Source organism: Triticum aestivum, chromosome 3D (genome assembly GCF_018294505.1).
Source record: "Triticum aestivum cultivar Chinese Spring chromosome 3D, IWGSC CS RefSeq v2.1, whole genome shotgun sequence".
NCBI classification, from domain to species: Eukaryota; Viridiplantae; Streptophyta; class Magnoliopsida; order Poales; family Poaceae; genus Triticum; species Triticum aestivum.
In genome coordinates this window covers 562,023,187-562,049,805 of record NC_057802.1, presented here as the reverse complement: position 1 = coordinate 562,049,805, position 26,619 = coordinate 562,023,187, and the positions used below count along the sequence as shown (strand labels likewise).

Here is a 26,619-nt window from a genome sequence, read left to right as displayed (position 1 = left end):
AAAACTGCCTGTCATGAAAACTGACTGGCATGCTACGGCGAGAGCTGGTCAGCTGTTCGAGAGGTCACAAAATCTTTAAGGATTTCTCCCGCATAATGCCATAACCAATGCAGCGTGCGATGGATCGGTTTTTCTTCCGATCAGGTGCTCATAGAGCCCCTAATACTGTCTTCCGAACACCAGGGGTTGCGCCTACCTTACTAAAGCTCCTATGGCTAAGTGAGAGTGATAAATCCCTATAGTCCGATTGCCTGGTTCGTTGTGCTGAGCACTGCTACCTCTTGAGCACTGCGTTGCTTTTCCCTTGAAGAGGAAAGGGTGATGCAGCACAGTAGCGTAAGTATTTCCCTCAGTTTTTGAGAACCAAGGTATCAATCCAGTAGGAGGCTACGCGCGAGTCCCTCGTACCTACACAAAACAAATAAATCCTCACAACCAACGCGATAAGGGGTTGTCAATCCCTACACGGTCACTTACGAGAGTGAGATCTGTAGATATGATAGGATAATATTTTTGGTATTTTTATGATAAAGATGCAAAGTAAAATAAAACCAAAGTAAAAGGCAATGGAAATAACTAAGTGTTGGAAGATTAATATGATGAAGATAGACCCGGGGGCCATAGGTTTCACTAGTGGCTTCTCTCGAGAGCATAAGTATTCTACGGTGGGTGAACAAATTACTGTTGAGCAATTGACAGAATTGAGCATAGTTATGAGAATATCTAGGTATGATCATGTATATAGGCATCACGTCCGAGACAAGTAGACCGACTCCTGCCTGCATCTACTACTATTACTCCACACATCGACCGCTATCCAGCATGCATCTAGAGTATTAAGTTCATAAGAATAGAGTAACGCCTTAAGCAAGATGACATGATGTAGAGGGATAAATTCATGCAATATGATAAAAACTCCATGTTGTTATCCTGGATGGCAACAATACTATACGTGCCTTGTTGCCCCTACTGTCACTGGGAAAGGACACCGCAAGATTGAACCCAAAGCTAAGCACTTCTCCCATTGCAAGAAAGATCAATCTAGTAGGCAAACCAAACTGATAATTCGAAGAGACTTGCAAAGATAACCAATCATACATAAAAGAATTCAGAGAAGATTGAAATATTGTTCATAGATAAACTTGATCATAAACCCACAATTCATCGGTCTCAACAAACACACCGCAAAAGAAGATTACATCGAATAGATCTCCACGAGAGAGGGGGAGAACATTGTATTGAGATCCAAAAAGAGAGAGAAAGCCATCTAGCTACTAACTCTGGACCCGAAGGTCTGAGGTAAACTACTCACACTTCATCGGAGAGGCTATGGTGTTGATGTAGAAGCCCTCCGTGATGGATGCCCCCTCCGGCAGAGCTCCGGAACAGGCCCCAAGATGGGATCTCGTGGGTACAGAAGGTTGCGGCGGTGGAATTAGGTTTTTGGCTCCGTATCTGATCATTTGGGGGTACGTAGGTATATATAGGAGGAAGGAGTACGTCGGTGGAGCAACAGGGGGCCCACGAGGGTGGAGGGCGCACCCTGGGGGGTAGGCGCGCCCCCCTACCTCATGGCTTCCCTGTTGGTTGCTTGACGTAGGGTCCAAGTCTCCTGGATCTTGTTCGTTCCAAAAATCACGTTCCCGAAGGTTTCATTCCGTTTGGACTCCGTTTGATATTCTTTTTCTGCGAAACTCTGAAATAGGCAAAAAACAGCAATTCTGGGCTGGGCCTCCGGTTAATAGGTTAGTCCCAAAAATAATATAAAAGTGAATAATAAAGCCCAATAATGTCCAAAACAGTAGATAATATAGCATGGAGCAATCAAAAATTATAGATACGTTGGAGACGTATCAAGCACCTCCTTCGAAGGACCCAAAACTGGGATAAAGAGTGCTCAGGTTTATCCCGAACACCCCCGTACTTCTTACGTGGGGGCAGAAGCCGACGACTGGCCAACTGTCAGGTTTAACATATAAAACGGCCGCACAGGAGGGTAAACTTTTATATAACGGGCAATAAATAAATGACCTTGTTCAAACATTACAAAGGACAACATGATTAGCATTCATGGAAATATAATGTCCTTGGTGCATAGCTCCGCTGCAAGGTAGGATCCTTTTAGGACACTTTCATAATATAATTCGGGCTTGCGATGCTCCTTCCCCTCTGGCGGCCCTTCGGTAATCAACTTCTCGGCATCCATCTTCCCCCAGTGCACCTTTGCGCGGGCGAAGGCCATTCGCGCACCTTCTATGCAGACCGACCGCTTGATGACGTTAAGTCAAGGGCAAGCGCTTACAAGCCGCTTCACGAGCCCGAAGTAACTACTTGGAATCGGCTCGGCAGGCCATAGCCGGATAACCAAATCTTTCATGGCTAGTTCCGCCGCCTTATGCAGTTCGATTAGCTGTTTCAGTTGATCGGCAAAAGGCACCGGATAATTCGGTGCCAAATACTGCGACTAGAAGAGCTTATCCGCAGTGTTCCTTTCTTCGGCTCGGTAGAATTGGGCGGCATCTGATATGCTGCGGGGCAGCTCGGCAAAAACCCCTGAGAAATCCGGATTCAAAATCAGAAACATAGTTTTCCCCTCAAATACTTGCTTTACATGGAAAAAGCCTTACCCGCCGTGATCTTTCTCGCCTCTTGGATCCCCTGCAGGGCGCTTTGGGTTTCCCCCCGGGCATCACTCGTGGCCTGATGCGCCTTGGTGAGTTCGGATTCTTTCTCCGTTAAACTCTGCTCCAAGGTCTTGCATTTCCTCACGGCCTCTTGTAGCTCCTGCTCAGCTTTAATAACCCTGGCCTCGTGCTTCTCACGAAGAGCCTGCTCTGTGGCTGCCTTTTTCTCGGCCTCGGCCACAGCCTTCTTAAGGGCCTCGACTTCGGTCACAATCCCTAGCGCAAATCATGAAGCTTATTTCATACTGAAAATTCATTCGCAATAAACGCGAACAAGACTTGTGCATACCTTGTTTATCTCTCAACTGCATTTTCAACTAGCCAAGTTCTTCTTTGGCCCGCTCCAGACTTTGATTCAGTCCGGAGATCTCCGCAGCATGAGAGGCAGCAGCCGCTACAGACGCCTGCTTATCACAGAAGAGAAATAGATGTCATTCAATGAGTCTTCCTGCGAACATAAATTCGATCCTCTGTCCGATTCTTTCTTTCACCGAACAGTGTATCAGGGGCTACTATCTATACTATGACACTCTTTGAACACTCATAAAACATACCTCAAAGCCTTTTATAAGGCTGATACAGGCTCCATTCAGTCCATTCTCAGCAGACTGAATCTTCTCAATCACTGCACCCATAAGGGCACGGTGCTCATCGACGATGGAGGCGCTCTTCAGCGCCACCAACAAGGCATCCGACACCTCTGGTTGGACAGAGGTTGCCGGTATGCCTCCTCGAGCTGGGAGAGGCCGCCTGCCTGATTCTGGAGCCGTATTGGTCTTCGGAACTGCACCCAGCTAGGAGCCGAATTCAAGATGGCCCCCGCCGTCAGCTCCCATGGGAATTTTCTCCCCCATGTGTTCGGCCCCTGAAGTTTGACTTCCAGGCGCCGCCTTCACGGTCTTTTCCTCTCCTCCTTGGCCGGGGTCCTTCTGAGACGAAGCCTCGGTGTTATGCACCTATTTGGAGGAAGGGGTCTTTGGGGGCGTCCCGCTCTCCATTGCGTCCGAGCTCAGCGAATCCTTTGATGAGGATTGTTTGGTACGGGACCTCGCCGGACTACAAAAAATATGGCTTAGGTTAAAATACTATGCCATGATGAGTCTGGACGCCTAAAACATACTCGGATTTTATATACTTACGAGGTCACCAGGGGCTGGGCCCTGGGATCCCATGCCGGGCCGCTGTCGGCGGCGGCAGTGGACTCCTCCGGAAGAGGAGCCTTTCCCCTTTTGGGCAGCTCGGCCTCCAGGTGTACGGAGGCCGTCCTCTTCTTTCTTCCCCCCGCAGGGGATTCATCTTCCTCCTCCTCCTTGTCCTCTTTGGAGGCAGAACGGGCATCAGAGCCTTCGGATGTCGTGTCCGAAGTGCCGCGGCGACGAAGGCCGCCCCGGGTCCTTTTGGCCTCCTTCTCGGCCGTCTTTTTCGGCACCTTGTAAGGCGCCGGGACCAGCATCTTCGTCAGAAGTGGGATGGCCGGTTCTTCGGGCAGCGGGGCCGGACAATGGATCCGCTCCGCCTTCTTCGTCCAGCCCTGGGAGAGTTGTATAAAACATGTTAAGCGTTTCCTTTGGGTTACGCGGACAAAAAGTTTGATGACTTACCGAACTTGCAGGGCGGGACAGTTGGTACCGGCGGTCCTCGGCGAAGTCCGACCATGATTTGCTGGACTTGAAAAGCACCTTCCAGATGTCCTTGTGCAAGGAGCCGAAAAGCTCTCGCAAGGTTTGGTGCCTGGCCGGATCGAATTCCCATAGATTGCAAGTCCGGTGTTGACAAGGCAGGATCCGGCGAACTAACATCACCTGGACCACATTGACAAGTTCAATGTTCTTGTCTCCCATATCTTTAACGCGCGTCTGGAGCACCGACAGTTCGTCGGACGAGGACCAGTCCAGGCCCTTCCTGACCCAGGATGTAAGCCGCAGGGGGGCACCGGATCGAAACTCGGGAGAGGCGGCCCATTCCGTGCCGCGCGGCTCAGTGATATAAAACCACTGTTGTTGCCACTCCTTGACAGAATCATTAAAGGTTCCTGTTGGCCATATGACATTGGGCATCTTGCTCACCATAGCGCCCCCGCACTCGGCGTGCTCGCCGCCCACCACCTTGGGCTTCACATTAAAAATCTTCAGCCATAAACCAAAGTGCGGCGAGATGCGGAGAGAAGCCTCGCACACGACAATGAATGTCGAGATGTTGAGGAAGGAATTAGGGGACAGATCATGAAGATCGATACCATAGTAATATATGATGCCACGAACGAACGGGTGGAGGGGAAACCCTAGCCCGCGGACAAAGTGAGGGATGAATACAACCCTCTCGTGGGGTTCCGGAGTAGGGACGATCTGTCCCGCCGTCGGGAGACGGTGGCTGATTTTCTTGGCCAGGTACCCAGCCTCCCGAAGCTTTTTGATATCCTTCTCTCGGACGGTAGAGGCCATCCATTTGCCTCTTGCTCCGGATCAGGACATCTTCCGAAGGCCTTTTGTGGGTAGAGAAGATGAACGCTTGGGCGCTGGAGCTTAGGCGGAGGGGAATGAATCGGGAAGTAGAAAGTGTGGGTGCAAAAGGGAGTCCTTATCCCCTTATAAAGGCAGCAGGGATTCTGCGCCTCCCCACTTGCCTGGTAAAACCGCTTATTCCCCAAGCGCCGTAATTGATGGCGCGGTTGGGTTACCCACACCTGTATTGATGAGAATTCCATGATAAGGGGACACGATCTCTGCTTCGACAAGACGTGCCAAGAAAATAGCCTCGCGATATGTGCAGTGGCTGGTTGTGAAAAACGGTTCGAATAATGACCGGGCCGTGGTGTGATGTCATGCTATAGAATGTGTCAGCAGATTGGATTTGTGGAAATATTATTCTCTCTACGGTGGTATGTGGAATTTGTTTTGCAGAGCCGGACACTATCCTTGTGTTCAAAACCTTCTATGGAGTATTCGGAGGAGGAACCCGCCTTGCAATGCCGAAGACAATCTGCGCGCCGGACTCATCGTCATTGAAGCCTGGTTCAGGGGCTACTGAGGGAGTCCTGGATTAGGGGTCCTCGGATAGCCGGACTATATACTTTAGCCGGACTGTTGGACTATGAAGATACAAGATTGAAGACTTCGTCCCATGTCCGGATGGGACTCTCCTTGGCGTGGAAGGCAAGCTTGGCAATACGGATATGTAGATCTCCTCTCTTGTAACCGACATTGTGTAACCCTAGCCTCCTCCGGTGTCTATATAAACCGGAGGGTTTACTCCGTAGGACAACAACAATCATACCATAGGCTAGCTTCTAGGGTTTAGCCTCTACGATCTCGTGGTAGATCAACTCTTGTAATACTCATATCTTCAAGATCAATCAAGCAGGAAGTAGGGTATTACCTCCATCGAGAGGGCCTGAACCTGGGTAAACATCGTGTCCCCCGCCTCCTGTTACCATCCGCCTTAGACGCACAGTTTGGGACCCCCTACCCGAGATCCGCCGGTTTTGACACCGACACTTGGAACCACTTCCAACACACATCGTCACTTCACCCTTAACTAGTCTCTGTTCATTCTGCAACTCCCGTTTCGAGTTACTAATCTTAGCAACTGAACTAGTATCAAATACTGAGGGGTTGCTATAAACACTAGTAAAGTACACATCAATAACATGTATATCAAATATACCTTTGTTCACTTTGCCATCCTTCTTATCCGCCAAATACTTGGGGCAGTTATGCTTCCAGTGACCAGTTCCTTTGCTGTAGAAGCACTTAGTCTCAGGCTTAGGTCCAGACTCGGGCTTCTTCACTTGAGTAGCAACTTGCTTGCCGTTCTTCTTGAAGTTCCCCTTCTTCCCTTTGCCCTTTTCTTGAAACTAGTGGTCTTGTCAACCATCAACACTTGATGCTTTTCATGATTTCTACCTTCGTCGATTTCAGCATCACGAAGAGCTTGGGAATCGTTCCCGCTATCCCTTGCATATTATAGTTCATCACGAAGTCCTAGTAACTTGGTGATAGTGACTAGAGAACTCTGTCAATCACTATCTTATCTGGAAGATTAACTCCCACTTGATTCAAGTGATTGTAGTACTCAGACATTCTGAGCACATGCTCACTAGCTGAGCAATTCTCCTCCATCTTATAGGCAAAGTGCTTGTCAAAGGTCTCATACCTTTCGACATGGGCATGAGTCTGAAATACTAATTTCAACTCTTGGAACATCTCATATGCTCCGTGGCGTTCAAAACGTCTTTAAAGCCCCGGTTCTAAGCCGTAAAGCATGGTGCACTAAACTATCAAGTAGTCATCATATCGAGCTTGCCAAACGTTCATAACATCTGCATCTGCTCCTGCAATCGGTCTGTCACCTAGCGGTGCATCAAGGACATAATTCTTCTGTGCAGCAATGAGGATAATCCTCAGATCACGGATCCAATCCACATCATTGCTACTAACATCTTTCAACTTAGTTTTCTCTAGGAACATATCAAAAATAAAATAGGGGAGCTAAACGCGAGCTATTGATCTACAACATAGATATTCTAATATTACCAGGACTAAGTTCATGATAAATTTAAAGTTCAATTAATCATATTACTTAAGAACTCCCACTTAGATAGACATCCCTCTAGTCATCTAAATGATCACGTGATCCAAATCAACTAAACCATGTCCGATCATCATGTGAGATGGAGTAGTTTTCAATGGTGAACATCACTATGTTGATCATATCTACTATATGGTTCACGCTCGACCTTTCGGTCTCGAGTGTTCAGAGGCCATATCTGCATATGCTAGGCTCGTCAAGTTTAACCTGAGTATTCTGCGTGTGCAAAACTGGCTTGCACCCGTTGTATGTGAACGTAGAGCTTATCACACCCGATCATCACGTGGTGTCTCGGCACAAAGAACTGTCGCAATGGTGCATACTCAGGGAGAACACTTATACCTTGAAATTTTAGTAAGGGATCATCTTATAAAGCTACCGCCGAACTAAGAAAAATACGATGTATAAAAGATAAACATCACATGCAATCAAAATATGTGACATGATATGGTCATCATCATCTTGTGCTTTTGATCTCCATCTCCAAAGTACTGTCATGATCTCCATTGTTACCGGCATGACACCATGATCTCCATCATCTTGATATTTTATCAACGTGTCGTCACATGGTTGTCTCACCAGCTATTGCTTCTGCAACTATTGCTATCGCATAGCGATAAAGTAAAGCAATTACATGGCACTTGCATCTTATGCAATAAAGAGACAACCATAAGGCTCCTGCCAGTTGCCGATAACTTTAACAAAACATTATAATCTCATACAACAATTTATATCTCATCACGTCTTGACCATATCACATCAAAACATGCCCTGCAAAAACAAGTTAGACGTCCTCTACTTTGTTGTTGCAAGTTTTACGTGGCTGCTACGGGCTGAGCAAGAACCGTTCTTACCTACGCATCGAAACCACAACGATATTTCATCAAGTATGTGCTATTTTAACCTTCACAAGGACCGGGCGTAGCCACACTCGATTCAACTAAAGTTGGAGAAACTGACACCCGCCAGCCACCTGTGTGCGAAGCACGTCGGTAGAACCAGTCTCGCGTAAGCGTACGCGTAATGTCGGTCCGGGCCGCTTCATCCAACAATACCGCCGAATCAAAGTGTGACATGCTGGTAAGCAGTATGACTAGTATCGCCCACAACTCACTTGTGTTCTACTCGTGCATATAACATCTACGCATAAACCTGGCTCGGATGCCACTGTTGGGGAATGTAGTAATTTCAAAAAAATTCCTACGCACACGCAAGATCATGGTGATGCATAGCAACGAGAGGGAAGAGTGTCGTCCACGTACCCTCGTAGACCGCAAGCGGAAGCGTTATGACAACGCGGTTGATGTAGTCGTACGTCTTCACGATCCGACCGATCCAAGTACCAAACACACGACACCTCCGAGTTCAGCACACGTTTAGCTCGGTGACGTCCCACGAACTCACGATCCAACAGAGCTTCGAGGGAGAGTTTCGTCAGCAAGACGGCGTGATGACGGTGATGATGATGCTACTGACGCAGGGCTTCGCCTAAGCACCGGTACGATATGACCGAGGTGGATTATGGTGGAGGGGGCACCGCACACGGCTAAAAGATCAATGATCAACTTGTGTGTTTATGGGGTGCCCCCTGGCCACGTATATAAAGGAGTGGAGGAGGGGGGAGGGCCGGCCCTCTATGGTGCGCCCTGGAGGACTCCTACTCCCACCGGGAGTAGGATTCCCCCCCCCTCCTAGTTGGACTAGGAGAGAAGGAAGGGGGAGAGAGGGAGGAAGGAAAGGGGGGCGCCGCCCCCCTCCTAGTCCAATTCGGACCAAAGGGAGAGGGGGCGCGCGGCCTGCCCTGGTCTCCTCTCTCTCTCTCCACTATGGCCCATTAAGGCCCATACACTTACCGGGGGGTTCCGGTAACCTCCCGGTACTCCGTTAAAATCCCGATTTCACCCGGAACTATTCCGATGTCCAAATATAGGCTTCCAATATATCGACCTTTATGTCTCGACCATTTTGAGACTCCTCGTCATGTCCGTGATCATATCCGGGACTCCGAACTACCTTCGGTACATGAAAACACATAAACTCATAATACTGATCATCACCGAACGTTAAGCGTGCGGACCCTGCGGGTTCGAGAACTATGTAGACATGACCGAGACACGTCTCCGGTCAATAACCAATAGCGGAACCTGGATGCTCATTTTGGCTCCTACATATTCTATGAAGATCTTTATTGGTCAAAGCGCATAACAACATACGTTGTTCCCTTTGTCATCGGTATGTTACTTGCCCGAGATTCGATCGTCGGTATCTCAATACCTAGTTCAATATCGTTACCGGCAAGTCTCTTTACTCATTCCGTAATGCATCATCCCGCAACTAACTCATTAGTTACATTGCTTGCAAGGCTTATAGTGATGTGCATTACCGAGAGGGCCCAGAGATACCTCTCCGACAATCGGAGTGACAAATCCTAATCTTGATCTTTGCCAACTCAACAAGTACCATCGGAGACACCTGTAGAGCACCTTTATAATCACCCAGTTACGTTGTGACGTTTGGTAGCACACAAAGTGTTCCTCCGGTATTCGGGAGTTGCATAATCTCATAGTCATAGGAACATGTATAAGTCATGAAGAAAGCAATAGCAACATACTAAACGATCAAGTGCTAAGCTAACGGAATGGGTCAAGTCAATCACATCATTCTCTAATGATGTGATCCCGTTAATCGAATGACAACTCATGTCTATGGCTAGGAAACTTAACCATCTTTGATTCAACGAGCTAGTCAAGTAGAGGCATACTAGTGACACTCTGTTTGTCTATGTATTCACACATGTACTAAGCTTCCGGTTAATACAATTCTAGCATGAATAATAAACATTTATCATGATATAAGGAAATATAAATAACAACTTTATTATTGCCTCTAGGGCATATTTCCTTCAAGGGTGCCATACTAATTAACTTACAGCTCATTTGGCCCTTTCATTTAGGTCAAAATTCACGGATTTCATTTCCGAATTCCAACCCTGACTCGTTTGGCTGTCACGGAATTAGGTGTAGGAATTCAATCTATAACTCCAGTGAACGAATACGACACCTAGACTTAAACCCCACTCCCGCGGGCACTTGTCATTCTTCAAGGATGCATTTGGTAGCATGCATTCGGTCCAACCAGTCTTGCGCGATGCAAATTTCTCCAGTTTGGTAGTCTATATTTACTGTTTGGCTTGCATGGCACGAACCTTGAAGCACCCCTTAGGTAGGCCCTCTAGGAACAGCCAAATCGACCGTTTCCTCTCATCCAGGCTCGAGCGATGCAGGGGAGGAGAACGCGGCATCGAGCTCGTGCGAGCAGAGAGATGGCGTGAGCTTGCGCGCATCCCCAAAAAAGTGGTGGGAGGAATTGCGTCACCTCCTGCCGAATCGATCGCCCTATATAGCTAGCCACATTCGCCTCACCGCCCAAATCTCCCCCCTAAAGCCTTCCATCACGCGTTGATTCATCACCCACGAGGAGGTAAGCGACACGTCTTATCCGGACGGCGGTAGACGGTGGCGCCCGGTTTACTTCTTCCTTTTCTACTCGGCTTTACCATAGGGGTAGACAGGAGTGACTTCTTCTAACATCTTATTGATACACTTGTTAGAGGTTGAAGGGATGGAAAGAAAAAAGCCTTTCAATGCAATGAAAAGAAATTATGATTAAATAGGTTGCTCAAGCAATTCCATCCCAGTCCATGTTTGTTTCTAACTGTCAGATGGAGTTTGCAAGTCAATCAATGATAAAATTGCTTGTTTTGGTGGGGAGATAGTGAGGAGAAAAATAAGATGCATTGGTTCGCTTGGTGGAAGTTCTGCACTCCGAAGAAGAAGAAGGGGTGATTGGGGTTTAGGTACCTTCACAATTTTAATCTTACCATGCATATGTTAGCAAAACGGTGTCAGCGACTAATCCATAACTCTGACTCTTTGTGCCACGTGTATTGAAATATTATCCAGATGGCTATATCTTGAAAGCTAGTCCTAAGAAGGGATCCTCATACACTTGCAAAGCATGGTTGCAGGGATTCAAACTTTTCACAGGGGTTGCATTTGGTGGGTTGGGACTGAAGCACAAATTAATATTTGGCAGAATTCTTGGATTCCAACCAGTGTACGTATCACGTCAAGTTATCACACCAAGAGATGCAACCATGTTAACAAAGGTGGAAGACCTGATCGGGAACTTTCTCTGTTTGTTCATTTTATCACCGTGAACTTGAACACCAACATGTGTTAAAACCAGAATGCCTAGATGGACAGGGAATGCACAACCGAATCAGGTTTGAAAAGACAGTTTGGAAGGTGTTGTAAGGGGCTATGTCTTGCTATGGAGTTCTTGCAGGCCGACATATTCCATGTTCTCCTCAATGTTGTTTGGTCAATTAGAATGGATGATAACAACACTAGTTATTTACTTGTCGTCGAGCACGCGAGGTATGAAAGCTGGGATCGAGAGATATTCTTAGACAAGCTGTCGTGCAAGATAGATTAGGTTTCTGTCACGATGAAGATTTTGTCCAAACTAGAACCGAGGTTGGGAGAAGTTCCGGTACTGTAATTGGTAATTGTTTGTAGCATGGTATGTGTGGTGACAATGTCGCCAACTAGTTGGAGAGAAGATCCAAAGGTGTGGTAGAGCTACTCTTCCAATCAGGACCTTCACGATGAATTATGTTCGAACCTCAACTCCTAAAGCTTGAGAACAAAAAGCGATCATATGTAAAAAATGCCTAGACACGGCACATCGAAAAATCAATGCGGACCCCTTAAATAAAAAGTTAGGCTTATAAATAAGCTGCTAGAAGGCTGGTTATTAACCACATGTCTATCATTTGGGAACAAAGTCTTATTTGCTGTAATAAAATAAATAAATAAAAAGTTAAACACCGGAGGTCATACCGTGGAGAGGCGAACCCTAGATCCCAAATCCGCGCCGCGCCCACCCCTCGCGCCGCAACAAACCCTAGGTCCCAAATCCGATCCGCGCCCACGCCTCGCGCCGCCTGGCTGGCATGGCCTCCTCCGCCGGCGATTCCGCCGGCGACGCTGCCCCCGTTCCGCGGTACCCTTCTTGGGTTCTCCTCGAAAAGAAGGGGTACGACGACGACCACCAGCGCCGCGTGCAAGACGACCGCCGGCCGCGACGTCAAGGTGGGCTTCAACCTCGTGCCCCCGCCGGGAGTCTCCTACTTCCACGTCCACCTCTCCGAGCTCGATGGCGAGGGCGACTTCGACTTCATGCCCCTGTTTCTCTTCTCCGCCAAGGGCCTCGTCCTCTTCCGTTTCCTCTTCATCACCCGGAGCGACGGGAGCAATCTCGTCGAGTACCTCATCTACAAGGCGGGGCCCGGCGGCAGCCCGTCGCTCGAACCCATCTCGCCAACTCCTCTAGGCAGCAGCAGGGATTCGGTTCCCTGCCCCGACGGCGACGACGGCGAGGACAGCTACGTCCTCGCCGATCTCTCTGCGGGGAGTGAAATTGGGCACTACGACCTCCACATTTACTCGTCCAAGACGCGCGAGTGGAACACCACACCGTTGCAGCTGCCGGCGTCTCCTGCCGTCAGGACAAATGCCGACCTGCCCTGTCAATTCCACAAGGCTATCGGGCTTGCAGCAGATGAGGTAGGCTGGGTAGACCTCTGGCGTGGCATTGTCACCTGCAAGGTGCTTGATAAAGACCCAGTTCTCCGACTCATCCCTCTTCCCAAACCGCACGTGGACATCCTGCAAGGCGAACCGGGGCTGATCCGGGATGTCACCTACTGCAATGGGCTCTTCGAGTTCATTGAGATGCAACATTTTTGCAGACCAGTTAAAGTTGTTAGCGGTATCATCCATGATTCCAGGCCCCTCCGTGGTCTTGTAGTGGATGAAGGTATTGCGGTCCCTGATGGTTGGGTCATCCGGACATGCTATAGGATTGATCCATCAGACTTTTGGTTCAGGGCACACACTGTTCATGTTGATGACTTCACAGTGGATTCTATATCGTTCCCTCGTATGTGCGATGCTCGTGCTCAGGACAAGGAATTGACATTTAGGAGCCTGACAACACTTTGCCCGACCTTTGGCGTTCCAGGTGACAGACTTGTCTACCTGCTATCCGAGGTGAAAATGGATGATCACAACACATGGATTGTTGGTGTTGACCTTGCCAAGAAGATGGTGAAACCAATTCAACCTTGTGAGGACTTGGAATATCACTGTATCCGGCCAGCCTTTGTTCCCTCTACATTCTCCTATTATCTGAATACAACTCCAGGTATTTATATTTATTGAGCAGCTGGCATTAATTAGTATGTGCTTTTGTGCATCTCACATATGAATGATGGTTCTTGCCACTAAATAGGTTTGCTTATCTATTTGGTTCTGTATCCAATTGTGTTTATGCTGTTTCTACCTATTTGATCTTTGTACTGTAGTTTTCTTAATTGTACTTTTAGGACTTAGGATTCATGATCCGCCATGGAAAATCTAATCAACCTTGTAAATTGAAGTAGTAGCCAACAAGGGTAAAAGGTGTAGGTTTTTTCTCTCTAAAATAGCCCAGATTTAGGGGAATAGCACACTATCTGACTGCAATATTTTTTGTATCCGAAGTTCCGAACTCGTCAAAGTATTTCAAACTGCCTCTATTTTTCTTAAACCTTGGTTCTCCAAGAGAACTCCAAATATGCTGGGCATCCGAACAGGGCCTGGACTACACTTTTGAAATAATTTGCTGCTCTTGCTGCTAAAATCCTTGATGACAACTGTATTGACCTCTTGCAATTTATTAATGTTTTTAATCATGTCGCAGGTGATTTTTCACCCACATTGATAAACCACTCAGAGAAGACTGCCAACAATGCAAAAGTAAGTGACCTGCTTTCTTCGTCGTTTTGAAGAATTTATACCACCTAACTTTTTTATTTTCATTTTTGTATAGGTCGATGGCGATTCCTGTGTACGTGAATTAAATATACATCATGACCAATGGTAAGTTCTACTGTGTTTGTACAACTCGTAGAAACAATGATAACGATTTGTCAATTTATCTGCCTATTTTCCTGGTTTTCCACTACTTATTTTGGCAGATAACATTTCGTATCTTGCTTTTTCTTGCCATTTGCTTAAGGTCATGGGTTGGGGACGACACATCTGCACCAATCGGAGCTTGGAAAAATGGGGAGAACAATCTGGTATGCTATATTGATCGATTGTTGTAGATGTGTGCATCTTGCCATCTCCATTCACTAATATCTAACTATTATTGTACAGCCATCGAATCATGAATCTGCTGATGTACAACGGACCAGGTTACTACAGCAATTGGATTCCATTTTGATGTCAGCAGGATCAGGTAAACATTGACAATGTTTGTGCTATGGTATTCTCTTTTTTACTGGTCATTGCATGGTTATGCTCCTTGTTGCGAGGCTGGAAATTTGGTAGTAAAATTTTGTCTGCAGATGTTATGCGTATAGTAGAGGGATCATTTTTCAACTTGCGACTTAGGTAGCTCCTTTTACCAGCCAGATTTGAAAATTATATTTGGAGGGAGGGAGTACTGAATCTTCTTTTTAGCATCTTTATAAACAGTGACATTGTTGAAGTAACAAAAAAACATGTAAAAACTACATCCTGTAGTTGATGTGCTAAATAATTAACAGGAGCAGGTTGTATGAACAAAGAACTCTTTAGGAATGGCAAAAATCTTTCAACTTTATATAAAAACCGAGCTACGGTTCATTGTGGCGTGTCTGAAAATACAAAAACATAAACCTAAGGAGACGATGCAGAGTTCCTAGGGCAATAAAGTCAATTGTTTTTTCTTTTGCGAATTGCAATAAAGTCAACTGTAATAAGCTGTGTAGCCCGTTTGCCAAAACTGTGACAAAGGAGGTGCTTTAACAGTTTTCACTAGCTGACGGTTTAAAAAACTGACTTCCAAAGCATCACTAACCATCCTTGATGCTTTTGCTGAAGGGTATATTCGGATGAAACGAAAACTGAAAACTGATGCTGATGGCAATTTATTGCTCTGTTTGTCCCTGGAAGACCTCTTGGCACTGCTTCCACAACTAGGACCTGAGATTGCATCCTTGACAACAATGCTGCCTTGTATGGATGCTGGAGGACCATATCCCCTGCTGTCTTGGCATGATTGCTGCTGCTGCTGGTAACTGTTTTCAAATCCAAATCAGGCCTACATGGTAAACGACAGTCCTGCCAATGGTTTACCAGACGATGACAATTCAGATGACATAAAAGCTAGTTTTTTCTTGTTGAATCGTCCAAGAGTAACTAAACAAGTATCAATGTATTATAAAGTTGGGTTTCTGAATAATCTGTACTAAATTATCATGACCCTTGCTTTCATGAAAACTAGTGCCTAATGGTGTATCTGCAGTGGGTTTATTTCTCAGTGACCTACTACAGCGGCATGTGCAATAAGTAAGCATGAAGGCGTACATAATTTTTTCACAGTGAATGCCACAATAAAAAAAGGCCTCCTTTTATTCGGAAATTGACAAGGGCTCCTAGGTGCATATGCACCTATTGTCTAAATACACATTTTAAAAAGTTGAAAAATTCCGAACAAAAATCCCGCGGGTATATCCGGACATTCTATGTGCGTGCACAAAGTTTTCGGTGAAAAAAGAGGTTTTTTGTGGCTTGTGTAAAAAGACAATTTATGCATCATAAATTGTATTTTTTACACAAGCCACAAAAAACGTTTTTCACCAAAAACATTGTGCATGCACATAGAATGTTCGGATATACCCGTGTGATTTTTATTCCGAATTTTTCAACTTTTCAAAATGTGTATTTAGACAATGAAAATCACAATAGCACAAGTAGCACATGGACCTGTAGCTGGCTTGCTTCACTTCCTGAGGTTTGCTTACGAGTTTGGGACTTCTTTGATTCAAAGAATTCTCAAGGGAATTTCGGAGGATTCTAATCCTTAGGAACTTTTCCTATGTGGGTTGTTTGATTCGTTGGTGTCAACCTCACAGATGTTCTGCTATCTTTTTAGTTTTGTCATGTCGGTCCTTAGAGCATCTCTAATAGATGGTCCACATTTTGACGGTACAAAACCGGATGTAAAATACAACTCCAACAAATGGTCCAAATCGGAGATGTAAAAAAAAGAGCAACTTCAACGGATGGTCCAAAACGAAGATTAAAACGACCAATTACTACTTCATCTCAACATAGTTCAAACATGAAATTCAACATAGTTTCATACACAAATTCAACTATTACTTATGAAACTACTCCTCGTTGTCCGAGCTGCGGAACTGCTCCCAGAACTCGTCCTTGGTCGGGGCATCGCACCCTTGTCCTCCTCCTCGGAGTTACCCAAGTCCTCATCCGATGACTCGATAGGGATGACAGTCGAGGGGCCGGCCTCGTCCTCCTTCACCCCCTTCTTTTTCGCCTCGATGTCGTGCTTCCAGTAATGCTCCAGCTCGGCCTGGATGTACTGCGGATGCTCTCGCGCAAACCGAGCCATCGCTGCCTCGTCGCTCTCACCCTGAGCGACGACAACCGCAGGTCTCTTCTTCGCCTTCTTCGCCGGCATCTCCTCCATCCGAATGCCCTGCGGCACGAGCCACTCCGCCACCGCCTGGGACTCGATCTCTCGGAAGTTGAGGTCCGTCTTCGGCCGTCCGGCACGCCACACCGCCATGTCGTAGGCACGCGCGGCATCATCGGCGGTGGGATACGTGTCGAGCCACCAACGCCGCCCGGCGTCAGAGAACTCCACTCCGAACTTCCTGAAGGGCTTTGCCCTCACGCCGAAGAAACCGGACTTGCCCTTCGGCGTCTTCTTCGGCGCCATCGGGGAGCGGGCGGCGGACGGACCGGAGGCGGAGGCGGTCGGAGAGGAGGCGGACGAGGTTGGGGCGGGGCGGAGGTGGACGGGGTCGGGGCGGGGCGGAGGCGTCCAGAGCGGAGGCGGAGGCGGCCAGAGAGGAGGCGGACGGGGTGCGGAGGCGGCCAGAGAGGAGGCGGACCGGGTCGGGGCGGGGCAGCGGCGGGCGGGGCGGAGCGGCGGCAGGCGGCGACCCAGGCGGGGAATCAGCGGCGGGCGTTTGGATCTACGGCGGGGCGGCGTCAGAGAGCTGCGGCGGCCGAGCGGGGAGCTGCGGCAGGCGGGGAGCTGGCGGGCGGAAGCGAAATGAAGTGGCGGTTGGGCGATTCGCGGGCTGCCACGGTTTTGGACCAGTTGTATCTCGTGATGTAAATTTGCATTACAAAGTTTTCAATTTTACATCGCCGGGAGGCCGCGGTCTAAACTTTTTTACATATGGACTGTCTGTTGGAACAGCGTCTTTTGCTCCAGACGGTCCAAAAGTTAGGTATTTTTACATTTGGACCATCTATTGGAGATGCTCTTACGTGATTTGTACTTTGATATTTTTATATGAATGAGACACATATTATCATGCCAAAAAAAAATCGAATCTCGTGTTAACTTGGAAGTCAATATTAAATCACCGGCAGTATGCCCTGTTTGAAAACTTGCAATGAGGGTACGAGCAACACTCCCTAAACTTGGCATGACTCATCGCCATCTTGTATTCATCATCTTACCTCTATTGGTCACAAGAATGCATAGCATAGGATCGAGTGGATAGTCACCCAACATTTTTAAGGCAAACAACGCCCAGCGCTGCGTGGTGCAAGACTGTTCATATAACAGAAATGTCTCAGTTCTCTGACGTTGATGGGGAAGACAAAAATGAGAAATGGTTCAGGCGGAGGGAGCGCAGGGAGGGGCGGGCGCCCTCGTTGATGACGAGGGCACCGCTGCGGGTGCGGCGCCGAAGTGGCGTCTCCTCCGGCTCCGGCTTGACGGGGCGGAGCGTCGACGAGCCGGAGCCCGACGAGGAGGACGTCCCCGGCTCCATTCGCCGCGGCGTCCAGGAGCTGCCACGGCGGCGAGAGAACGACGGGCGCGGCGGGTACTCGAGGCACGACGTGTTGCTGGTCTCGATGTGGTCGAGGACGGCTTCGAGGGTGCGGCCGGGCACGCCCCACCACTCACGCCACCTGTCGCAATTGAGGCGTCCGCGGGGGATGATGCCGTTGGCGGAGGCGATCTGGTCTTCGCGGAGGCGCTCAAAGTACATCGTCCACATCGTGTGGCTGTCGGCGGCGTACCTCGGCTCGTTCCGCTGCGCCTCCGTCAGCGACGAGCGGATGCGGGCGATCTCGGCCCGTCGTGTAGCCCTTCGAGCACCGGTAGCACCGGGACGCCGCCGGCGCTCCACTTCCACGACCCTGGCACATGCATGTCCGGGGGCGCTGGATAGTCGGCCTCATAAAGGAGGCGCGCCTCCTCCTCATGGAGATGCCGGCGGCCGAAGCTGTTCGCCGCCGCGGCATCGCCGGGGTACCTCTCAGTCATTGCTCGTCGGCAGGAAGAGGGGGGAGTGTTGCTTTGTGTGGCGATACGAGGGGAGGTGGGGCGACTGTGGCGTTCACCGATGGGGAGATTGGCTTTTATAGCCGAAGCGGGGCGGTGAGAACCTGCATGCCGGACGACGCGTGGTGGGAGCGGGCGGGATGCGCATCGGTGGCGCCTTCACTGCGCCTCCCATGAGGCATCAATGGAGGCTGACCGGCTGAAAGCACAAGTGCTCCCTGGGTGATTTTGGTAATTAATGTCAACATATCTCTTGTTGGACTAATGTTTTCATCTAGTATGTTTCAGATAAGTTCAACAATGGAGTGGCGTGGACTAGAGGATGTGGAACCCCTTCAAGATGATAAGGACAAATGATTGGCTCAAGCTCAAAGCTCAGGACTCTACATTTTCTATTTTAGTGATCCAGGATCACATTGAGTCAAGCCAATATTATTAAAAGGAAATGAGGTGTTGCTTAATGGCTTGCTTGCTCAAAGTGCTTAATGATATGCTCCAAAGCCCTCAACCACTTTCTCACATCCACATATGTCCCAAACCAAAAGTCAAACTCGGCCCCACTGGAATTTCCTATCCGGCGCCACCGAGTTCACTTGACATAGCCACTGCCAGAAACCCTAGTCAATTCGGTCTCACCGATGGGATCTCGGTCTCACTGAGATGGGCTTGCCAACTCTTTGTTGCCTATTGCAGTAATTTCGGTCTCACCGAGTTTGCTTGGCCAACTCTCTGTTTTGCTTATTACCCAAATCGGTCCCACCGAGTTTGTGTAATCGGTCCAACCGAGATGAGGCTTTACCCTAACCCTAGAACATCGGTCCTACCGAGTTGATCATGTCGGTCCCACCGAAAATCCTAACGTTCACATTTTGAACTAAATTGGTCTGACCGAGTTTTCTGATTCGGTCCCACCGAGTTTGGTGATTTGTGTGTAACGTTTAGATTTTGTGTGGAGGCTATATATACCCCTCCACCCACTCTTCTTTCGTGAGGAGAGCCATCAGAACATGCCTACACTTCCAACACACATTTTCTGAGAGAGAACCACCTACACTTGTGTTGAGGTCAAGATATTCCATTCCAACCACATAAATCTTGATCTCTAGCTTTCCCCACGTTGCTTTCCACTCAAACCCTCTTTCCACCAAATCCAATCCTATGAGAGAGAGCTGAGTGTTGGGGAGACTATCATTTGAAGCACAAGAGCAAGGAGTTCATCATCAACACACCATCTATTATCTTTTGGAGAGTGGTGTCTCCTAGATTGGCTAGGTGTCACTTGGGAGCCTCCGTCAAGATTGTGGAGTTGAACCAAGGAGTTTGTACGGGCAAGGAGATCGCCTACTTCGTGAAGATCTACCCTAGTGAGGCAAGTCCTTCGTGGGCGATGGCCATGGTGGGATAGACAAGGTTGCTTCTTCGTGGACCCTTCGTGGGTGGAGCCCTCCGTGGACTCGCGCAACCGTTACCCTTCGTGGGTTGAAGTCTCCATCAACGTGAACCACAGATAAAAATCTTCGTGTCTCCAATTGCGTTTGCACACTCCAATCCCATCCCTTTACATTCTTGCAACTTGCATGATTTACTTCCCGCTGCCCATATACTCTTGCCATGCTTGCTTGATATGTATTGTGAATGTTTAAACTTGTGCTAAAACTCCACTTCAACTTAAAGAAATTAAAAACTGCAATTTTTCTTACTAAGAGTCTATTCACCCCCCTCTAGACACCTTTTCTCGATCCTTTCAATTGGTATCAGAGCTTTGGTCTCCATTGATTTGGTTTAAACACCTTTGAAGGAAGATGGATGAGTCTACATTGGGGAGTCTTAGACATAGAGTGGCTATACTTGATGGAGAGTACTTTCATGAGTGGAAAAATGAGATGCTTGAGATTTTCAATGAATATCATTTAACCAAGTACATTACTACTCCTTGTGCTTGCTTTGTTGATCCTTTGCATCCCACACCCGATGAGGATCTTGACATGATTCGCAATCTTAGAATTATCAATCTTATTGTAAAAGGATTGCCTAAAAATTTGATTGCTAGCCTACCTGCTCTAGGTTGTGCTTACACCATATGGAGATTTCTAGAGGAACGATGCGCAAATTATTCCTTGAAAAATCTAGATGAGATTCTCCATAAGTCTATTGTCTTGAATAGGATGATTACTAGTGATCCTAAGTTTGATGACTACCTATTTGAGCTTCGTGATCTCATGCGTGCCAAAGGAGATGTTGGAATTATTAGCAATATCATTTCTGAAGTCATTAGGATTCATAGAGATGAACATTGTTACGGTCACACTTCTAATGAATCACTATCTCTAGGAATTGATCCATCACATGACGATGTTGAACATGGATACTATGCTGAGAATGATGATAGTGACTATGATCTTGATGATGCGATGAGACACTTTGGTCTTATGGCTAATCTTCACGGCTACATGGCTGGAGGAAAGGAATGGGTCCTTGATAGTGGATGTACTGATCATATGACTGGAGACAAAGATATGTTCCATGAGCTTGCTGAAAACGACGGCCCTCGAAAGTATGTCACTTCGGTGATAACTCAAAGGGTAAGGTGGTTGGCCTTGGTAAGGTGGCCATCTCACATGATAGCTCCATACAAAATGTTATGCTCATTGAATCTCTTGGCTACAATTTACTTTCCGTATCTAGGCTTTCTGACTTTGGTTTCAATGTCCTATTTACTGAAGTAGATTGCCAAGTGTTTCGTAGAGATAATCATAAAATGGTCTTTACCGGTATCCGTAGAGGTGATCTTTACATTGTTGATTTCACTAAAAAAGGCTCAACCTAGAACTTGCTTTATTGCTAAATCTTCGAAAGGTTGGTTGTGGCATAGAAGGTTAGGCCATGTGGTCATGCGAAATCTTGATAAGCTTATTAAAGGTGATCATATCCTTGGAGTAAAAGATGTTATATTTGACAAGGATAGACTTTGTCGTGCTTGTCAAGCAGGAAAACAAGTTGGAGGAAGTCACCCCGTGAAGAACATTATGACCACGAGAAGACCGCTCGTGCTACTTCATATGGATCTCTTTGGTCCCAATGCCTACAAGAGTCTCGGTGGTAACTCATTTGGTCTAGTCATAGTTGATGATTTTTCAAGATTTACGTGGGTGTTCTTTCTTGATGATAAATCACAGGTCCAAAAGATCTTCAAGAGCTTCGCTAGGAAGGCCCAAAATCAATTTGAAGTGAAGATCAAGAAGGTTCGCAGCGACAATGGAACGGAGTTTAAGAACGCAAATGTGGACACCTTTCTTGACGAAGAAGGGATTTCACACAAGTTCTCGGCTACGTACACACCTCAACAAAATGGAGTTGTTGAGAGGAAGAACCGAACTCTTATTGAGATGGCAAGAACGATGCTTGATGAGTACAAGACTCCGAAACACTTTTGGATATAAGCGATTGAGACAGCTTGTCATGCAACAAATCGCTTGTATCTTCACAAGCTACTCGGCAAGACGGCATACAAGCTCCTCACCGGTAACAAACCCCAAGTTGGATACTTTCGAGTATTCGGCTCAAAGTGCTACATTCTTGATAAACATCGTCGTTTTAAATTTTCTCCTAAATCTCATGAAGGATTCCTACTTGGTTATGGCTCAAACTCTCACACTTACCGTGTCTACAATAATTTCACCCGAAAGGTTGAAGAGACGGTAGATGTGAAGTTTGATGAATCTAACGGCTCGCAAGTAGAGCAATTGCCAATTGATGTAGGAGATAAAGACCCTTCGGAAGTAATCCAAGACTTGTCTATTGGAAAGGTTCGACCAACGGAGGTGAAGGAGAGTACCGCATCCGTCCAAGTGGAAGCTTCTACCTCACGACAAGGTGAACCAAGAGTTGACATGGAAGCATCCACGAGTGGGACACATCAAGATGAAGAAAACGAGGAAGTACACCAAGATGAACCTCATCAACCTCCTTCTCCACCACGACAAGAGAACGACAACGTCAATAATGAAGAAGGCCAAGAAGAAGGACAAGATGATGAAGAGGATGTTCCACCCCGACCCAAGCAAAAGCTCTCACGAGTTCGAGCAAGAGTCTCAAGAGATCATCCCGTCGAACAAATCTTCAATGATATTCAAACCAAGAGAATCACTCGCTCTAAAACTCGTTTGGCTAATTTTTGTGAACATTATTCATTCATCTCGAGCATTGAACCTATGAAGGTTGAAGAAGCATTGGAAGATCCGGATTGGATAAACGCCATGCACGAAGAGCTACACAAATTTGAGAGAAATCAAGTGTGGACATTGGTCGAGAAGCCCGACAACAACCACAACATCATTGGTACCAAATGGGTGTTTCGCAACAAGAAAGACGAAGATGGTCAAGTCGTCCGCAACAAAGCTCGTCTCGTCGCCCAAGGCTACACTCAAGTTGAAGGTATGGACTACGGTGAGACATATGCCCCCATTGCTAGACTTGAGTCCATCTGCATCTTACTTGCCTATGCTAATCACCATGATATCACTTTATACCAAATGGACATTAAAAGTGATTTTCTAAATGGTGAAATTGAGGAGGAAGTTTATGTTAAACAACCTCCCGGCTTTGTCAATCCTAAGAAACCCGATCATGTTTACAAACTTCACAAAGCTCTTTATGGTCTTAAACAAGCTCCTAGAGCGTGGTATAAATGCTTGACCAAGTTCCTTATTGAGAAAGGCTTTGAGATTGGAAAGATAGATTCTACTCTTTTCACTAAAAGGGTTAATGGTGAATTATTTGTATGCCAAATTTATGTTGATGATATCATATTTGGTTCGACTAACCCTCATTTTAGTGGGAAGTTTGGAAAGCTAATGTCAAAGAAGTTTGAGATGTCTATGATGAGTGAACTCAAGTTCTTTCTTGGGTTGCAAATCAAGCAAACTAAGGAAGGCACCTTTGTTTCTCAAACAAAGTACACCAAAGACTTATTCAAGAAGTTCAACATGCAAGAAAGCAAAGGTATGAAAACTCCCATGCCAACTAGTGGACATCTTGATTTGACCAAGGACGGCAAATCGGTTGACCAAAAGGTTTACCGCTCTATGATTGGATCATTGTTATATCTATGTGCCTCCCGTCCCGATATTATGCTAAGTGTGTGCATGTGTGCGCGATATCAAGCGGCCCCCAAAGAATGTCATCTTAAGGCTGTGAAAGGATAGTGAGATACTTAATACATACACCAAATTTTGGCATTTGGTATCCTAAGAGGTCCTTTTTTGATCTTGTTGGCTATTCCGACTCGGACTATGCCGGAGACAAGGTTGATAGAATGTCCACTCCGGGTACTTGTCAATTTCTTGGTAGATCTCTTGTGTCTTGGTCCTCCAAGAAACAAAACTCGGTATCCTTATCCACCGCCGAAGCGGAATACATTGCCGCCAGTTCATGTTGTGCTCAATTACTTTGGATGACCCAAACTCTTAAAGATTATGGGATCAATGTGAAACATGTTCTATTGCTTTGTGACAATGAGAGTGTTATTAAGATTGCTCACATCCCGTGCAACATTCTCGAACTAAGCATATTGAAGTTCGTCATCATTTCATTCGAGATCGTGTTGCTAAAGGGGACATTGATCTTAAGCATGTTCGTACCGATAAGCAATTGGCGGATATATTCACCAAACCGCTTGATGAGAAAGTCTTTTGCTGTTTGAGAGGTGAATTGAACATCATTGATGCTTCAAACTTGGAGTAGGAACTCCATTTGGGTACATGCAAGGCATGAGCCTATGACTAATCCTTGATACTTCTCTTATGATGATGATAATATGTGATGTCTACTACGCAACCTTCTTCTTGTAGACGTTGTTGGGCCTCCAAGTGCAGAGGTTTGTAGGACAGTAGCAAATTTTCCTCAAGTGGATGACCTAAGGTTTATCAATCCGTGGGAGGCGTAGGTTGAAGATGGTCTCTCTCAAGCAACCCTGCAACCAAATAACAAAGAGTCTCTTGTGTCCCCAACACAACCAATACAATGGTAAATTGTATAGGTGCACTAGTTCGGCGAAGAGATGGTGATACAAGTGCAATATAGATGATAGATATAGGTTTTTGGTAAACTGAAAATATAAAAACAACAAGGTAACTAATGATAAAAGTGAGCGAAAACGGTATTGCAATGCTAGGAAACAAGGCCTAGGGTTCATACTTTCACTAGTGCAAGTTCTCTCAACAATAATAACATAATTGGATCATATAACTATCCCTCAACATGCAACAAAGAGTCACTCCAAAGTCACTAATAGCGGAGAACAAACGAAGAGATTATTGTAGGGTACAAAACCACCTCAAAGTTATTCTTTCTGATCAATCTATTCAAGAGTCCGTAGTAAAATAACACGAAGCTATTCTTTCCTTTCGATCTATCATAGAGTTCATACTAGAATAACACCTTAAGACACAAATCAACCAAAACCCTAATGTCACCTAGATACTCCAATGTCACCTCAAGTATCCGTGTGTATGACTATACGATATGCATCACACAATCTCAGATTCATCTATTCAATCCAACACAAAGTACTTCAAAGAGTGCCCCAAAGTTTCTACCGGAGAGTCAAGACGAAAATGTGTGCCAACCCCTATGCATAGGTTCATGGGCGGAACCCGCATGTTGATCACCAAAACATACATCAAGTGGATCACGTGATATCCCATTGTCGCCACAGATAAGCACGACAAGACATACATCAAGTGTTCTCAAATCCTTAAAGACTCAATCCGATAAGATAATTTCAAAGGGAAAACTCAATCCATTACAAGAGAGTAGAGGGGGGAGAAACATCATAAGATCCATAGCAAAGCTCGCGATACATCAAGATCGTGTCACCTCAAGAACACTGAGAGAGAGAGAGAGATCAAACACATAGCTACTGGTACATACCCTCATCCCCGAGGGTGAACTACTCCCTCCTCGTCATGGAGAGCACCGGGATGATGAAGATGGCCACCGGTGAGGGATCCCCCCTCCAGCAGGATGCCGGAACAGGGTCCCGATTGGTTTTTGGTGGCTACAGAGGCTTGCGGCGGCGGAACTTCCGATCTATTCTGTTCCCCGATGTTTCTAGGGTATATGGACATATATAGGCGAAAGAAGTCGGCCAGGGGAGCCACGAGGGGCCCACGAGGGTGGGGGCGCGCCCAGGGGGGCAGGCGCGCCTCCCTGCCTCGTGGCCACCTCGTTGCTTCCCTGACGTGCACTCCAAGTCTCCTGGATTGCTTCCGTTCCAAAAATAACTCTCCCGAAAGTTTCATTCCGTTTGGACTCCGTTTGATATTCCTTTTCTTCAAAACACTGAAACAAGCACTACTAGGAAAAGGCCTGTTAGTGGCGCACCTATTTTTGCCATTAATGGCGCACTATAGGTGCGCCACTATCATCACGCCACTAGTAACAAGTACTAATGGCGCATCCCTGGTGCGCCATTAGTATTGCAGGTAACAGTGGCACACCCTGTAGTGCGCCATTACTATTGCTACAGGTGCGCCACTGGTAACTTTTTTTTTGAATTTTTTTGATTTTTTCTGAATTTTGAAGGCGGGAAAATAGTAGTGGCGCACCGTCTAACCCCCACCGTGTGCCATTGCTATTTTTGAATTTTGAATTTGGATCTGGATCGTGATTTTTTTGCCCTTTTTTTTGCTCTTTTTTTGCACAATATTTTTTCAAAATTTGTTCTCGTTTTTGGATCTTGTACGTTCTTTTGCCAGAGAGGAGTTCGCCAGAGAGGAGGGTCGAGGAGAGACCGTGAGGAGGAGGGGGGGAGGAGGAGGAGGTCACCGGAGAGGAGCTCGCCTACATCGTCGGAGAGGAGGAGGAGGAGGTCACCGGAGAGGAGGGAGGAGGAGATCACAGGAGAGGAGGGAGGAGG

The 26,619-nt window shown here is 46.8% G+C and overlaps 1 protein-coding gene across 1 annotated transcript in view; it reads left to right on the top strand.

The window, feature by feature from the left end:
• The window catches only part of LOC123076507 (uncharacterized), a 33,446-nt gene extending 17,594 nt beyond the window's left edge, over positions 1 to 15,852 (top strand). The window contains exons 3-9 of the mRNA XM_044498715.1: positions 11,852 to 11,855; positions 12,156 to 13,541; positions 14,079 to 14,134; positions 14,208 to 14,257; positions 14,397 to 14,460; positions 14,540 to 14,621; positions 15,248 to 15,852. Coding sequence (XP_044354650.1) covers positions 11,852 to 11,855; positions 12,156 to 13,541; positions 14,079 to 14,134; positions 14,208 to 14,257; positions 14,397 to 14,460; positions 14,540 to 14,621; positions 15,248 to 15,444 — 1,839 coding nt within the window. The 3' untranslated portion in view covers positions 15,445 to 15,852. The remainder of the gene's footprint in view (positions 1 to 11,851; positions 11,856 to 12,155; positions 13,542 to 14,078; positions 14,135 to 14,207; positions 14,258 to 14,396; positions 14,461 to 14,539; positions 14,622 to 15,247) is intronic.
• Positions 15,853 to 26,619: the final 10,767 nt, after the last annotated feature.